The 16,271-nt window shown below is 39.4% G+C and overlaps 1 protein-coding gene across 1 annotated transcript in view; it reads left to right on the forward strand.

The window, feature by feature from the left end:
* Positions 1–15,817, forward strand: part of CLINT1 (clathrin interactor 1) — a 48,795-nt gene extending 32,978 nt beyond the window's left edge. The window contains exons 7-12 of the mRNA XM_080353282.1: positions 4,143–4,386; positions 4,885–4,966; positions 8,813–8,890; positions 12,402–12,697; positions 13,400–13,604; positions 14,070–15,817. Of these exons, the coding sequence (XP_080209408.1) occupies positions 4,143–4,386; positions 4,885–4,966; positions 8,813–8,890; positions 12,402–12,697; positions 13,400–13,604; positions 14,070–14,410 (1,246 nt within the window). The 3' untranslated portion in view covers positions 14,411–15,817. The remainder of the gene's footprint in view (positions 1–4,142; positions 4,387–4,884; positions 4,967–8,812; positions 8,891–12,401; positions 12,698–13,399; positions 13,605–14,069) is intronic.
* Positions 15,818–16,271: the final 454 nt, after the last annotated feature.

Below are 16,271 nucleotides of genomic sequence, written 5' to 3' on the forward strand. Positions count from 1 at the left end.
ATAATGATAATGGTAGTGTTTCTGAGGAAAAGGCAGGTTGGACTTCTTGCTAGGGCATTAATAAATCATAAACATGGTGTTCTTTGCACTCATCAGGGTTCCGTCTCAGAACTTACTATCAATAGACCACAAAGAGAAGGGATCAGAAGAAAAGTAAACAATTTCAGATGAAACAATGGTGCATTGCCGTGTGCTTTTCTGTACTTACCTTTCAAAAGCAGCTTGTCACACGCAGTCTGTGAAGCTCACTGTCCGCACGCCATGTAGAGGATGTACAGTAAACGTGTTTTTAATCTTATCTCCTTTGCTTTCTTTCCAAATGGCTCCTGGTCTCTTACTTGTGCCAGTGTAAAGTCTTGCACCTTCCAGTGTATTAGACAGTCCTTTCTGTGCTTTAATCTTTATAAAAAGCAACTTATTTTGAGGACTTGTTCACTGTACATCTCTACCCCAAGTTACACGGATCTTTTTCTTTGGCTAATACTACATTTTTCATTTTCGTTTTCTTCTTGTAACCCTCATCCGTTCTTTGTTTCTTGTGTTTTTTGCTAAATGTCGGATGTGATACTCATCTCAAAATTTGTGAAAGAAACAAACTCAGGTCTTGAAATAAAAGTAGGATTTTGGGGGACATAACATGAGCAAAAACCAGTTTGGTAGTTGTAGCTTATCCTGCCGTAAGGAGGAATCCAGGTTGCAGCAGCGTGGCTTCGTGGCTTCTCTTGCATTGCCACCAGCCTGAAATTTCCTTTTGGCTTCTCTTGCCATGGTGATTAGGCAACGTGGAAGGGATTTCATCAGTGTTGAAATAAAGGGGGTTTCTTTCTGCAGAAGGCATCAAAAGATCTAAGACAACCGAACTCAAGGTTATAGAATATCTGTCTATTTATACTTAAGGATACCGCAAATACAAACCATATAATTCATGCTGTATTAACAGAATACGATATTTTGTGGGAAGTTAAATATTGAAACTGAAAGAAGCATTAAATTTTAATTATCATGTGACTTAAGCTCACAACAGCATAACATTGTAAATGCTTCATGAAATCCATGCGTTTCTGTGTGTTTACACAGAAGAAGCCTGCAAAAATTTACTAGTTTATTTGTGGCCTGCTACTATATAACAACATTGAATTAAGTTGCTATTTCCCCTGGAAAAGTGACTAAATGGTGATACTTGCTCAGCTGGCAAATCTGCTGTTGTATGTTCTGTTGTTTCTATCTTAATAGCTTTATAAATCATTACTACTTCAGTACTGTAGAAGCCAATAAAGGTCTTGAAGCACAAAGAATAAATGTGACTTATGCATCTTCACGGTGATTAATGGAATTTGGCTGACACCATCTTTATCTCCAATATCCACACCAGAAGAACTTGGCCAAACTTCTGGATTTGTGAATCTACTTACAAAACTTGTAGTTTGCATAGAAGAAAAAAGAAATGCTTGAATTAACCAAGAAGAGTTGAAGCTGTGATGTAGGTGGCTGGAGCTGACAGTAGATTGCAGTGAAACCACAGCTCACCCAACTGACTCTGGAGAAGCCTCATCTGCCTTTTTCTTCTTCTTTAGAAAGAAAATTTGAGTATTGCTGTTGGGGAATTGGATTCTTTACTTCCAAGGGGATATATTACTGGAAAAAGAGACGACTAGAAACAATACCCCATGGGGTGGGCAAACCACTGTTGTTCTTTCATAGTTCTTGTTAGAACTTGGCTTAAGCGAATAAACCAATTGCTGCCCTGAGTCTGGCCTCAGATGCTGAAGTTCTGTTTCCTAAATGAGCTGTAGATATACAGAGGTTATTCTGAAACCTTTTTTCATAAGAATTCTTAAAACTCTGTCAAACCTTGTTTCTCCAGTATTCAGAAAGGTTGATGCAGATAGGAGAAGAGAAAGGAAGCAAAACCTGTAGTACACCTACACAAAGGGTGCAACAGCCGTGCTAAAAGGCAACTCCTGTGTATGTAAAGGATTCTTTTTGTAGTAGGGTATAATGCAGGTAAAGTACCAGTAAACTTTTTAAATTGTCTTAAAGAATGTTCAGGAAAAAACCCAAACACACCAGAAAATACTTGAGGCAAAGAAAAAGAGCATATATCCATACTGTGTCTTCTGGAAGTTGGAACCATGTACTTCCTTTGCAGAAGTTTGGGGTTTGTTTTAATCATTTGGTACAATGCTAGCTATAACTTTTGTTTTTAAGTTCATTTGGCAATTCTCAGATGAAGCACTGCAATTTTACTCTTCCAAGCACAGTAAACACACTTAAAGGGAACATTAATTTATAATATTTCTCCTTTTTGTTAATGTGACCATTAAAGAAAAATAAAAACAGATCTCCTGAGACAGTTTGGAAGCAGTGCAGATTGACATAGAAAATGGAATATTGTGATATTTGTCCTGCTTTCTGGTATATATGTTTAACTTCTTTTCTAAAGAGCTTTTAGACATTTATTTTGCTGTAGATCACCAAAGACCTACTCTTTTTCATTCTTATATTAGTAGAGGTTGGTCTGTACCAGTTCTGTAGCAGTGGCTCCCTTGACCAGACCATGATGGTTGTCAATCACTTAACCCGCAGACCATGTATATGGACTGGACAGGCTCTGTAGTGGTGACAAGAAATATTTTGCAGCCATTTTGAAGAGCCTGAGCCATAGTTGTGATTGTCCTGGTCTTCGACACTTCAACATGCCTCTAAAAGGCAACTTCATCCACCATCTTCTGGGACTTTTAGGGTGGATGTGCCACGTGGGCTGTGCTAATGTGCAGATCAGGCTTCTCTGGGGGCTTGTGTTAAAATCCCGATGTCACAAATGAAAACGTGGGTAGCGGTCCCCGGGGTGTTTGCGTGTGCAGGAAGCCTGTCGGCAGAAACCAAAGCTGGACCAGTTGACCTGTTGTTGTAAGACAGGGTTGAAGTGCCTTGAAAGGATGATGGTACGTGGTTCCATTGGAGTTCGCTTGTCTCTGTAAGGCTGGTTCTCACAAATGCCGGTAGTTGCTGAGTTGACTGGCCACTAGGTTATTTTTCTTTTAAAAATAAAAAGTTTAAAAGGCGTGAGCGTTCATATTCGCTGATGTTAATGGATGGAGCCATCCCCAGCCGTGATCAGGTGATGTGCACAGAGGAAATGATACACACAGCCCACTGTTGTTAACAGAGAACAAAGGCTGCCCTGTCAGAGTAGATTGCACTTACTGGCATATTCCCATTGACAAAGGGACAGCCTTTCTTAAATTTTGCGGTTTTAGTATTCTAATGCATTATTAAAATATAAAAACCTTCCACTTTCAACTATGTTGCTAAGGGAATTACTATTTCAAAATACGTTTCAATGTATTTAAGCTTTCTCTGTAGCAATTTTCAGAGTTATGTACAAATCTTATCTTGATGGTAACAGGCAGTGTGACTGGTGGGGGCAATTGGCTTGTTCGTGAAATACTTAAAATATAAAAGTGGAAGATGTAAACAAATTAAACAGATATTATGCAGTGACATCTAAAAAGTTTCTGCCTAAAACAGTGTCACTTCTGTTCTTTTACATTGTAGGAATAAATGTGTGTTCTCTGATAGAAATTGAATGGCATCCTTGCATTGTATAATTCTGTAAACATTCTTTTTCCACAAACCTTTTAAAGAATGTAAAAGCCTGTTTATGTGGAAAGGGAAATGAGATGAAATAGGAATGGAGTTCTTGAAACCTGAAAGGTAGTACCTGTATTTGGTTCGCTGCTTTCTGTCTCTTGGCGTAAGCACTGAGCAGACCTGCCAACTGAACTGTCTCTTGCTGAAGTGTTACATAACGTGTGGGGGAGTTCCTGTCAGAGGGTAATTAAATGTGCTGGATTTAAACACTGATTTCCTATTATCCTCTGCCGTGGACTTGCAGTTGATGTTTCACAAAATAACTTGCTTTTCTTCGTTGCTTTTGTACAATAGGTGCAACGCTGTGTTAGGTAGATGCGTTACGTAAGGGTAAAATTTCTCAAATGGAGGAAGAAGCAGTATTTTTATTACGAACCATTGCTATAAGGAGCTACAGTAACTAAAACTCTTGTGGGTTAAGCCAGATATCCACTCGAGTAACTGAGGAGTCCATCACAAATTATATTCTATTGCTTTTGTTTTTCTAGTGACAGCGATGAGGAAAAATCAAGACGAGGTAAATCTCCCAAAGCCGAATTTAAAGATGAAGAGGAGACTGTGACAACGAAACACATTCATATTACACAAGCTACAGAAACTACCACCACCACCAGACACAAACGCACAGCAAATCCTTCAAAAACCATTGACTTGGGAGCAGCAGCACATTATACAGGAGACAAAGCAAGTCCGGACCAGAATGCTGCTGCTCACACTGCCCAGCCTGCAAAGGTGAGACAGTAAAACATAATGTTGGAAACTCTCTTCTTCTGATCTCTGAGACAGTTTACAGTACAATTTTTGTTAAGCAGCCTTCAAGGAGCTTAAAAAAATGTTTAGTTGGGGTTTTCAAAGGCTGTGGAACAGTTTAATTATAATTATTTGTGTGATTGCTTTAAGATGTAGAATTTTTAAAATATATTCATTACTATGTTTTACTTTCTTCCAGAAAGCAAAATGAAGATCTAGGCCTGAAGTGTGAAGGATTCTCTGAACCTGCACACTTATTGAAAAGTTATCAAATTCATCAGTTATCATAAAAAAACTGAGCCAGTATTAGATTTTAAATTTAGCCAGGTTCCAGTGATTGTTGACTTCAAAGATAAATCTGCCATCACTCCAAAGCAAAATAAAACAATCCAAAAAAGCCCTCCAGAAAACCCAGACTACTTAAAGTCATGTAGAATGAGTGGTTACATCATGAGATCTGTTGTGTAATTTATTCTTCAGGCTTCTGTACCCTCTGGCAGCAAGTCATCTAACGACCTGGTTGACCTGTTGTTCGATGGAGCCAGCCAGCCAGTCCCAACAGGTAGGTACATTTTTGTTTGATTTTCTTAGCGTATATTTTGAACCAATTCTGAGAATAAGCTTGTTTGATGTTACTTAGATGTAACAGATAAAATGAGAAATGAATACTGAAAAACTTTGGAGCTGTCTGGAACCTTTTGTAACAATGTACTCTATGTGCGATTGCATGGGACTAATAAATGTTAGCAGCACAAAGATTAACTGCCAGATCAGTCTGTCAGAAGCCGTGTTTGTAATGCAGTTATTCATAATTAACTCTAAAAGCAAGTGCAATCCATTCATATTCAAGCATTTCTTATAGTGCTGTTCAAAGGCCAGGCACCTACATGGTCTTCATATAAGCTTTCATCTAAAGCATATGGCAAACTGGTTTCTTTACCTCATTTTAGCTTGGCACTACCATGGTATAGGAAAAGGACTTCCAGGCACTTGTGGATGGAGAGTTTGTGGGCAGAATTTTTGCTTAAGGATCACTTTGAATAGCAAGTAAAATTCAAGAATGTGCATTTTCATAGACAGAAACTTCCCATGTAACCCTCCATTATAAACAAGCAACTTCTCTTACTATATATGGGATCACATTGACGTTATTTGTAGATTGTATGTGTGTATCTTCGGGCTAACAGATACTCAGCTCCAGTCTTTGTTTTAAAGACAATGTAAAATCACAGAGACTGTGCCAAAAAAGAAGACAGTTCAGTGGCTGAAAGCACACGTGTGTGACAAAGTGAACGCATTCATGCATGTGTAAAATCTACTCTTACCTCTGCCTGAGATTGTGCCACTTGTAGCGGGAACCCCTGTAATATGTCACACTAGGTATTGTTATTATAACATATAATGAGTACTGTCCACCACACAGTTCCTTTCATCACTGGGCTACCGAAGTGATAACCTGTGTAAGTAGTTAATAGGAGGGAAATTTTCATGGTAATTTAGCATGAGAGATCTGAGTCTTCTCTTTCTTACTTTGAGTAGATCTTTAAAACTTCATGCTCTTTAATTTTTTGGGAAAGTAGGTAAGTTTATATGTCTGTTCTGAAATAGGTGTTAATTCCTAATGGTTAAGAAATAAATAATTTCATGCATCTGTTCTTTTAGGCACAAATGCCCCCACATTTTAGGAACAGCTTATTTCGCGTTATTTTGTTAACTTCATATACAAAGGTGCTCGTTGTACATCGGCATTACCACAGTTCCTGTGGAATTTTACGATCCTGCATCAGAACCACTACCCCGAATTGACACTGAAACATCTCCCATCCAGTTCTTATGGGAAGAGAGATTAGAGCCTTTTTTAGTTTTATTTATATACAGATGTGGATGTTTTTATTTTTATATATAAAAATAAAATCACAGCATATATTTCCACTTCAACTTGAGCCTTCCCGTATTTCGAAGGGAACTATGGCAGCTTCCGCATTACAGTGTATATGAATCTTTCCTCAGTTTGGCTCTTTGCTGTAGCAAGCCTTTCTTCTTTTTGCCTTTTTTTCTTCTTTTTCCAAAGCAGCGTTTAGAAATGATGTTGAGAAGAGGCGTATTACCAGCTGCTCCTGCTCAATAACCTCGTTGCTGACCTGGGAAGGCAGATGGAAAGGGTTCGTTTGAGGATAGCTCACGTTGAGCAGATCAGCGCTGTCCTTCCCATACAGGTCACTTGTTTTGCCCGCTGCTCCCCCCAGCACAGGGTGTGGGGACATTCCCAGTGTCAGGACATGGGGACAGGGTCAAACACGGCCTTTGGTCTGTGCTGTGAAGGAGCCAACAGGGAACTCGTGAATTCAGGGAACTCAACATTTGCTTATCTTTGTGTTTTCAGATGCAGGAGGATGGTTGGTGAGGCTTGGGGGGTGGCACATCACATAAGCAACACAGTTTGTATGTGAGGGGGGCAGCCGGTTGCCATGAAGGGACAATATGTTAGAGAAGGTGTTGAATCTGTGGTGAGACCTGCTGGAAGCATCTTTTTGATGTTACTGGAGATGAGTGTCTTTAATCTTAGCTTGTGATACCTTTCTTTAGAGAGTTACCGCATTCAGCTTTTGCTGGAACTTGATGTTTCATTTAAAAACAGACAATAGAGGTAGAGGAAAAGTTGACTGAAAATGTTAAGGGGTTATTTCAGGTTTAAACCTAGTTCTGTTTTTAAGATTAAATTAATCCCTAGATACTTTGAACAGCCCAGGGATAAGAGGTGTAGCATGAGAGCATTGATTCTTTTTTTTGAGGATATGGTTGAGCGTGTGTCATCTGTGTTGCTCATTCTGCATATAAATCCTCAAGCCATTAACCTGTTCTGAACTCTGTAAGGACACAAGATGAAAAACAAGTATTTGAAAATGTGCTTTGCAGTGGGCAGAATCAACATGATCAGAACAGTTTTCAGCTTGATATTTCGCTGGCTCGTCTTACCCTTTTTCCTTCTCTGGTTGCAGTCAGTATAGAACTTGTACATAAACATATGTAAGGTGCTTATTAGATCACTTCAGAACTTGTGTTGAAGAAATTTCTTCACTTTGTGTGAAATCTTCTCCCTCTTGAAAAGGTGGTAAAAGGATTCAGGTAGTGCTATATTTTTGAAAATTCAAAGAGACCATCCTCGTGTTCCCTTCTCGTGTTTTATATCATATGCTGCACGCTCAGCAAAAGACATTTCCCCTTGGAAGAACAGTCGCCTTCCTGGCAACGTCTACAGTAAAATAACATTAAAAAGAAATACAAGTACACATGTATCAGGAAGGGAATGGTTCCTTTTATTACTGCTAGCCATTTATTAAAAAGGAGATGGTTCTAGTTTAATTAACCCAGTTGAGAGCAGCAGATGGGGCAGAATGTCTTGCAGCGATAAGACAATTCAGAAATGGCACCAGATGTTGGAAGCTGTCCCTGGTGGTGTTTGAGTGCAGCACAGATGTTCCAGTCCCACCTGGCTGGTTTCTAAGCACTGCAGGCGAAGCAGCTGTGATGTAACCTATATAATGTACGCATAACACTAAAAGCAAAATAATTGAACTGCTGCAGCTCCTTTTAAGGGTGGGACTGCTTGGAGGTGAAATCTTTGAGGACAAACAAATAAGGTCAATGTCTTAGCTTCCTCAGGTCAGTGCAATATCTATTTAAAAGCAATAGCAAGGATAATTTGATTATTTCCTTTTTGTAAACTGTTTATTTTATTTAAAAAAGCAGTTTTCCAGCATGGTTCTTGAATCTTTCTGGTTTTACATCTTGGCTGTATTTTTTTTTAGTGAAAATTCGTTACTGTGCTGTATTCAGCAGTTAATAATTCATATGCTGTATGCAAACGTCTGGTTGGAAAACTTAATGTTCCTGCGGTAGAAAAGAAGCAAACTTATAAAAAAATTAACAAAAAAATCAAGCTCTGTCCTTGAAATCCCAGTTGAAGATCATTGCAGAATCATTCATGCTTTAAGTAACACAAAAACTACATATAAGGGAACGTGTAATTTTTCACAGTAAGCATAATAAATCAACTTTTTTTTTACAATAAGAATGTTCGGCTTTTATATGTAATACTTCCAAAGCTTTAATTTTACAAGCTGCCAAACTAGTAGCATCTCTCACTAGCCAAAACCTTGTTAACCTTTCAGAGATAGCAAAGTCTTGAGTCTTTTAGTCCTTCCCTAGGAAAACACAATTGCAAGCTCTCAAGACAGTTGGAAGTAATCCAGTTGATTGTTGCTCAGGCTGGTGTAATTACAGTATGACGGTAAACGGGAAAAACAATGTCCAGCACAGAACAGCTTTCCTTCATCAGCCCGCGTGCAGTTGTTGCAGTGAATCTTTGCACAACCCTCTAACAGCATTTGGTTCCTTCTGTTTCTAGGTGGATCAACTGACCCGTTTGGAGGATTTGCTGATTTTAGTTCAGCTGCTGCTTCAGCAAGTTTCCCGCCATCACAAGGTAGGATTAATTTACAGATTGAAATGCTGGTTAAGGGCAGAAAGAAGGGAAGAGACACCACATGGCATTATTGAAAATCACTTCCCTTTCCAGGGCAAACTGGATTTCTGTAACTGGACCACAAGTGCTATATTGAGTAAGAAAGGTCGCTACAATCCAGCACAGCACGTCTCATCGAACCTGAAACTTCTCATGGGCTTTATTTCAGAAAAATGTTAGTAGGAATTACAAATACATCCCTGTTCATCTAGTAATATAAGCATATAATAAGACTCAAAGCATAGCTTCAAGTCTAATTCTGAAATGCACTGAAATCAGATGCGAATTCTAGAGACGAAAAGTAGAACCTGACATAAGTGTGGGTCCAAATGCTGGCTGAAGAGCACTCACCCAACAGTTGAAAAAAGAGCCCAGCGTGTCCCACTTTTGCAGTGGTGGGCAAGGAGCTGTTTTAATTGCAGTTCTACCGTGATGAATGCTTCAGGAAGACAGTATTTGTTCTTTCCAGAATGATTGGAAAATTGGCTGTAGCAATAGGACCAGTCAGATTATTAATCACTATAGTCTTTCCAGTGTTTCATGTAAGGTTATTCAACTATTTTATTTGCAATAAAAAGCATTTATTTTTCTAGTATTTCAGCTAACAGTTTTCAGGTTTTTCAGATATGGGTAGGTATTAATTATTAAGAAAAACCAATATGAGCTGCTCTGGTATGGCATAGTGAGGGGAGCCTGAGACAGGCTCTTTCCAAAGCTTCCAGCGGTGTCTGGGTTACTAGTGGACGGCTCATATGCTGGAGAGGAATTTAGCCAAGCTGTGTCTTCCACACACAGCACAACCTCCCTGATGGCTGTTGAAGTTGCACATACGCATTTGTGGGATGAAACTGACCAACGCTTTATTTCAGCTTGGCTAAATAACAATTTGTTACGGTCTCTTTCCCTTTTCGGAGAAGCGTGTTAAATAAAAGATACCCAGATCTTACTTAAGTCAGGCACAAACAAGTCCCTGCCCATCACAAAAGCAGGATTTTAGTAGCACTTGTTGGGACAGCACTTTGGTTTGCCCTGGGTGCGTGGCGTGTGGTTCTGAGCTGTCGGGTGTCCGGACGGCTGGCCGGGGCATGCACAGTCGTTTTGCCTGCAAACACACAAGCTATAATGTAGACATGGCCACTATCTGAAAAACATTTCCCTTAAAATTGGACTGAAAAAAAACATGTACTGGGAAGCTCCCTGAAGCGATTGGCTTCTTTCTGTTGGAGAGTTTTTGGGAGCCAGACAGGCCAGTGCTGCAAACAGCCATGGAGTGGAGGGAGCTCCTGGCTGCCTCTTGGGCAGTTGATCTGGGCAGCAGTGCTGTTGGTGGCTGCGGGTTCTCACCAAGGGGGTGGGATTAAGTCAAGAATAAGAGAAGAATAGTAAAGAGGTTGATCAGCAAACCTGCCTGCGAGCCAGCTTGATTCAGCATGTTTAGATCTTTTCCTTTATGTTGCTGTGTTGGGAAAACTGTACAGGGCATGGATTAGTTAATACACCTTTAATCTGCTTGGCCGGAAAGAACTGCTCTGATGGTGTTTTTAAACAGACTTTCTTAGTCAAAACCAAGTTGTTTTGCAAGCACAAAGCCGCCTACTATGCAAATAATTTGTGTGTTAATACAGTCTAAATTGATACAATCCTTTATCTGCATTAACGTGATTAATCTATTCCAATCACCATTATGCAAGGGACAAGGAGTCCTGTGAAATGATTAATCATTCCTGAACAGCGTAAGCCCCTCTAGAAATCTTTTCCTTTTTGATTAATCATCTTTGAAGTTCTACTGAAGGCGCAAAACCTTATCCCTTTTACCCCCACTTCCATTATTGGCGCCCAGTGCACAGGTCTGAACACAGAAGGAGCACACTCAGCATTTACTTATCTATCAGGAATATTTAAAGTAGGTTTTAATATTTAATATGTAATACTAATTGAAACATTCTAGTAGAGCCCTTCTTTGTGAGGGAGATCAAAGCAAATGTTCTAGTAAGGCCCTAAGCTAATGAATATTTGTCCACTTCGTGCACTGATGTTGTTGGCAATACTTGGATTTTGTGAACAGATTTATTCTCCTACTATTCTTTAAATTCCAATGTATTGTTAAAGACAAAGACGACTGAAGGTTGAAGGTGGTTGTTGATGAATATTTACATGGAACTGGAAACTGGCACTGGATTCATGTACTCCAGTGTTTGAGTTTTCATTTGCTCATCTAAATAAACTGAAGGGATGATTTCATTGCTCGCTGGAACTCAGAGTTCATTGCATATGGCAGTGACATTGCTTGTAGCTGCAGTACCAGAAGTCTATCAGTGACATACTCAAAATCTGCTCTGTGTGATGGCCCAAACTTGGAACAAGATTCACTGTGTAACAAGAGCTATTTAAATGGCGTTGCTATATTTTTAGCATCTCCTGTAGATGTTTTTGTAAGCATTTCTTCCCCTATCACTCCTGTGAAGTAACCCTTTAATAGAAGAAAATGTGGTTTTTAAGGGAGATAACATCTCCTCCCATTTGGCTCTAAGGTTTTGACACATTCTCAGTTCACTGGTTTGTGTCTCTGGACATTTATGATCCTGAAATAGCTGCCCTTGCAGTTGTCTACAAACAGCTCATACTGTTTGGCTCTTCACCATAAGATACAGAGAGCGCTGTAACTTGTGTTTTCACTTAAGTGCTTATTGCAAAAAAACCTGGTATATTGAAATTAAACAAAGTTTAAGTGATCAACTAAGATTTCAGCAAAGCTTCTGCTGAGGGAATTGTTAGATCCAAGATTGAATTTCAGCTTCAAGTCAAGGCATTCAGATGTAGAGAGCTTAATGTGTTTCACTTGAGCACTTTGTGGGATGGGAAGAAATTATTCCTTATCACCTCAAACAAGAATTCCCTGGCAACTCGCTTTCAAAGTTCTGGGTTTTATTTCCATCAGCGTTGTTTTATACAAGAGCTACTAGTTGTATATAAACAATTTTTGAAGTAGTTGTGTTTGTTTTTATCATGATGGTATTTGCTTTGTCAAGTGACTCATTCCTGACAACTGTTCTCTCAGAAAACACCAGATAACTGAGATAAAAACTTGATAAACATTATCAAAGTTCTGGGTGCTGTTTTGACTAGAGTCTCCAATCTCCCCCTAAGTGATCTTTTGGTCATATTTCTACTAAAGAAAACCTGTCCCTACTCATCTCGCATCCACAGGTGATGTTATCAAACATCCTTCTTGTTTCTGTGCATGGGTGTTTCGTATTCCCTTTGCTACCTTGTTAAAATTGTTGGAATATTCATGAGGGGGAGTGATGTCCAGATGGAGGTTCTACCTGCAGATGTTAATGTGGACGGACACAGATCAGCTCTCATTTGTTTCAGTTCGTGGAATATGGCATTTGTTCAGTGCCTTTCTCTAACTCTTCTGCCTTTCTTTTCTCTTGTCTTCCTTCCTCCCGCACTGTTGCCTTTTCTTCAGGTGCAGCAACAAGTGGAAATGGAGACTTTGGTGACTGGAGTGCCTTCAACCAAGCTTCTCCTTGTCCCAGCGCTTCAGCTGGAGACCTCTTCAGCAGCACGGCACAGCAGCCATCTATGGAGCTCTTCAATAGCTCACAGCCATCATCTGGCCAGCCTCCAGCTGCTTCAGATTCTACTGATCTCTTTGATTTGATGGGTCCCTCTCAGACAACCATGACTGCTTCACAAAGTATGAATTTCGCTATGATGAACTTCAATGCCGTGGGCATCAGTTTACCCATGTCGAGGTCACAGGTACGCTGCTATTTGTACAGCTGGCTAATGACCTTCCTCAATTAATCTTTTGCTTTCTCCTTAATCACCATTTTGAGAATTAATCCATTCCCTTCCTGGAGTGTCTATCTAGTCACTCCAATATTGTGATCAGCATTTTGTAAGAAATTATTGTCTGAAAATGTTTGCATAGCCTCCTAAATATAAAAAAGGTGTCAAAAGTTCTTGAAAAGCCTCTTTTTATAAGCTGGTCCTCCCTGAGGTGATCTTCATCGTTCTGTGGAGTGTTGCTGCTTTGTTGGGGAAGACAAGGTTGATGATATTTTAAGCCGTCCTGCACAGAATCTTACAGGTTTCCAGCCTCAAGTAGATGGAGGTGAGGACTGGTCTGTTCTTCAGTGGGGAGTGGTTTTGGAAACCAGAACAGGCCAGCTTGGTGTTCAGAGGAAAAAAATCAGTGTTAGAGTTCAAAACTTGACTGCAGGCGATCCCTGTCATTCTACATGTTCAATGAGAGCTTGATATTAGTGCTTACAAATGCTCTTTTAACCCGTTCTAGTGGCATAACAGCACATGGCAACACTGCTTTGGAAGAGCTGATTCGTGGCTAAGATCTCATTGGCGTTTTATTGTATTCTGTGGAAAAAATCATGCTTGCTGCTTAGTCCTGATGCTTATTGATCAATTGTTTGAAGTAGATACCAACAAACTTTTCTTTTTTAGCCTCTGCAAAATGTGAACACTATGATGCCGAAGCCTAATCCTCTTTACAATGCAAGCACAGAGGTGGTGCAGAAGAACGCAAGCAAAACTCTACCCTCAACTTGGTCAGATCCCAGTGTAAATATCAGTTTGGACAATTTAGTGCCTGGGATGCAGCCTTCCAAACCCCAGCAGCCATCACTTAATACCATGATGCAGCAACAGAGTAAGTGCTTATTGCGCTGTTTTGCACAACACTGAGCCCTGGTTGTATTTGGTAGGTTGTCCTTGAGATGGAGTATTCCGTCAGTTACTGTTTTCCTACGTTTTGTCATTATTTCTTATGCTACTGTGATGGTTCTGACACAAGTGGGATTTTCTAAATGGAGACCGATGTGCGAGGAGGCTTGTGTCCATACATATGTTTACTGGAGTATCAAGCTGTATCTTGATTTTAGGCTTCCTATTCTCCTGGATTTCTTTAGAATATACATAAAAGCATGTATTGTTATAAAATGCTATTTCAAAGTTTTATCAAAGCTTTCTGAGCCTTCACACAGAGAACAGAGAAATGTGAAATAGCCACATTTTGGGCCATCATATTTTGTTCACAGCAGTTACCACGTAATTTCTTAAATACACCTTCAGCATCAGGTTGTGACTAATGCTTTTTGCATCCTCTTTTTGGCAGATATGCAACAACCCGTGAATGTCATGACTCAAAACTTTGCAGCCGTCAACCTCAATCCTCAGCCCAACATGACGCCTGTTCGACCCCAGACAAGCCCGTTGGGGATGGGAATGCCCAACGTGATGTTGGGTACGATGGGGATGGCGCCCATGGGCCCCTCGCCCATGTTGAAACAGGGAGTGATGGGAATGAACGTGAACACGGGAATGCCGGCAACAGGAATGGGTTTGGTGGGCATGATAGGAATGGGGGTACCCAATATCTCTATGACCCCCCTGACTCCTGGGACTATACAACCCAAGCAAGATGCCTTTGCAAATTTTGCCAATTTTAGCAAATAAAGATTGTAAAAAAAATAAATAAATAAAATGAAATTAAAATAAAATAAATGGGCAGACTGAATGAAGGATTTTTAGCTGCACAAATAGAGCTGGGGAAGGGATGGAAAACACTGATCAATACTTTTTGTTTTTTCTTTATCAAAGTGTCTACATAAAGAACCAAAAGCTATTTTCTAAGTGTTGAAATAACTCGTGTTCGAATTCCGGAGAGGCGAAAGGTTCTTCTAAGGAATGTGTTAGATGATTTTGCAAAATAATTTGTATTGAGACCTTCCAAAAAACCTTTCCTATGTAGAACCACCAATTTTAACTTTGAGACTTGATGGAAGACTGGAATGGGAGCTGGGTAGAAATGTTTGAATCTAATTTTATACTTTTGTTTTCTTGAATAGCTTGACTTTCTTTTCCCCTCTCCCTGATCGCTTGGTCATAATTGGATCATTCCTTTTACTACCACTGAGTCCACAATTGAAGTCACTCAAGTACTATGATCAGTTTTTTATAAGAATATATATTTTTGTCCAAAAATGGCTTACATATGTGATTATGGCTAATTCAAAGGGACCTGGAATGTATATAACTTTTGCTAATGTTCCAGCCACACTGCTCTATTACCCAAATTTTTATTGTAAAAACCCTCTCTTGGCAATTTGGTGATCAGCCGATTTTTGGGGTCCTATCATGCTTCTGTTAGTACTGATATCCAGTGCAGGTCTGGGAGGAGCTTTAGCCAAGACTGCTGGAAGGTTTCCTTTCAGAAAACTCCAGAAAATGCACTTTCTTGCAGTTCTTTGACAGTGGCACTTCGCATCCTTTGGACCACCAGGATCCCAAGGGAGCCGCTGGTTTAGGGCATTGGGATCCACTGGTTTAGGGCATTGGCAGCAGGCAAAATGCAAAAAGAAGTATTTATTTTCTGCGTCGTTACAAAAAATAACAGGGTGAATTACGCTTACGTAAATCTCTAACCCTACCTAATCCAACACCATTGGATCTTAGCTTTTCTACAACATTTGGTGATTCTTTTGTGTAAATATGGCATTAGCAGCTGTGGAATCCAATAGAGGAGTAAAATATATATATATTAATAAAGGAAACCTGTAGCAGTCAAAGATTTTACTGATTTACTGAAAACAAAAGAATGAATTACGGTTTGGGGAGTTTTTGGTTTTCCTTCTGTAATTCTGCATTTGAGTTCACATGAATCATGGTTCTAGAATCTGGAATACAAAGATATTATATTCACAAGCTGGGAATATGGGTAAGAATAAGCACTATACTATAGGTATGAAATTTATTGCCTCCCTTTTCTTATGTTGAATTTCTTTTTTATTATTAAATTGATAAAACTTTGTTTCCATTGTATTCATAATGTTCTGTTATACATAACATTAAAATGTTCATTAAAATCAATGTTGGGCTGCTTTTCCTTTCATTCCATTTGACATTTATGAGAGCATTTGGGAAAAAAAAATAATTATAATTTGGGCAAAGTAATTTTTATAAATAATTTAAAATTGTTTAATGACTTCTTATCTGAAGCCTTTCCTATCTGGCTCTACTGTTAGGAATTAAAAATGAAGCAGGCAAGATATCCTGACCCGCTCCAGCCTTGCTAATGCTCCATCTACAACATTTCTAATTAGGCAGAAATTCATGTACTTCAGCTAAGTGGTAATGAAAAGTGATTCATTTGCTGAATAAGAGATGAGAGTGAGTGTAATTAGCTGACTGCGGTTTTTAATCTTTCAACAATTCAATGTGTTTAAATTAGTTTCAAAGAATAGGAGCTTTCAAGTGTTGTTACATCAAAGTAATCAAGGCAGGCTTGAACGGCTGAGGAAGCGAGATCGCTCTGGTT

This window comes from Nesoenas mayeri (genome assembly GCF_963082525.1).
Source record: "Nesoenas mayeri genome assembly, chromosome: 14".
In the NCBI taxonomy this organism is placed as follows: domain Eukaryota; kingdom Metazoa; phylum Chordata; class Aves; order Columbiformes; family Columbidae; genus Nesoenas; species Nesoenas mayeri.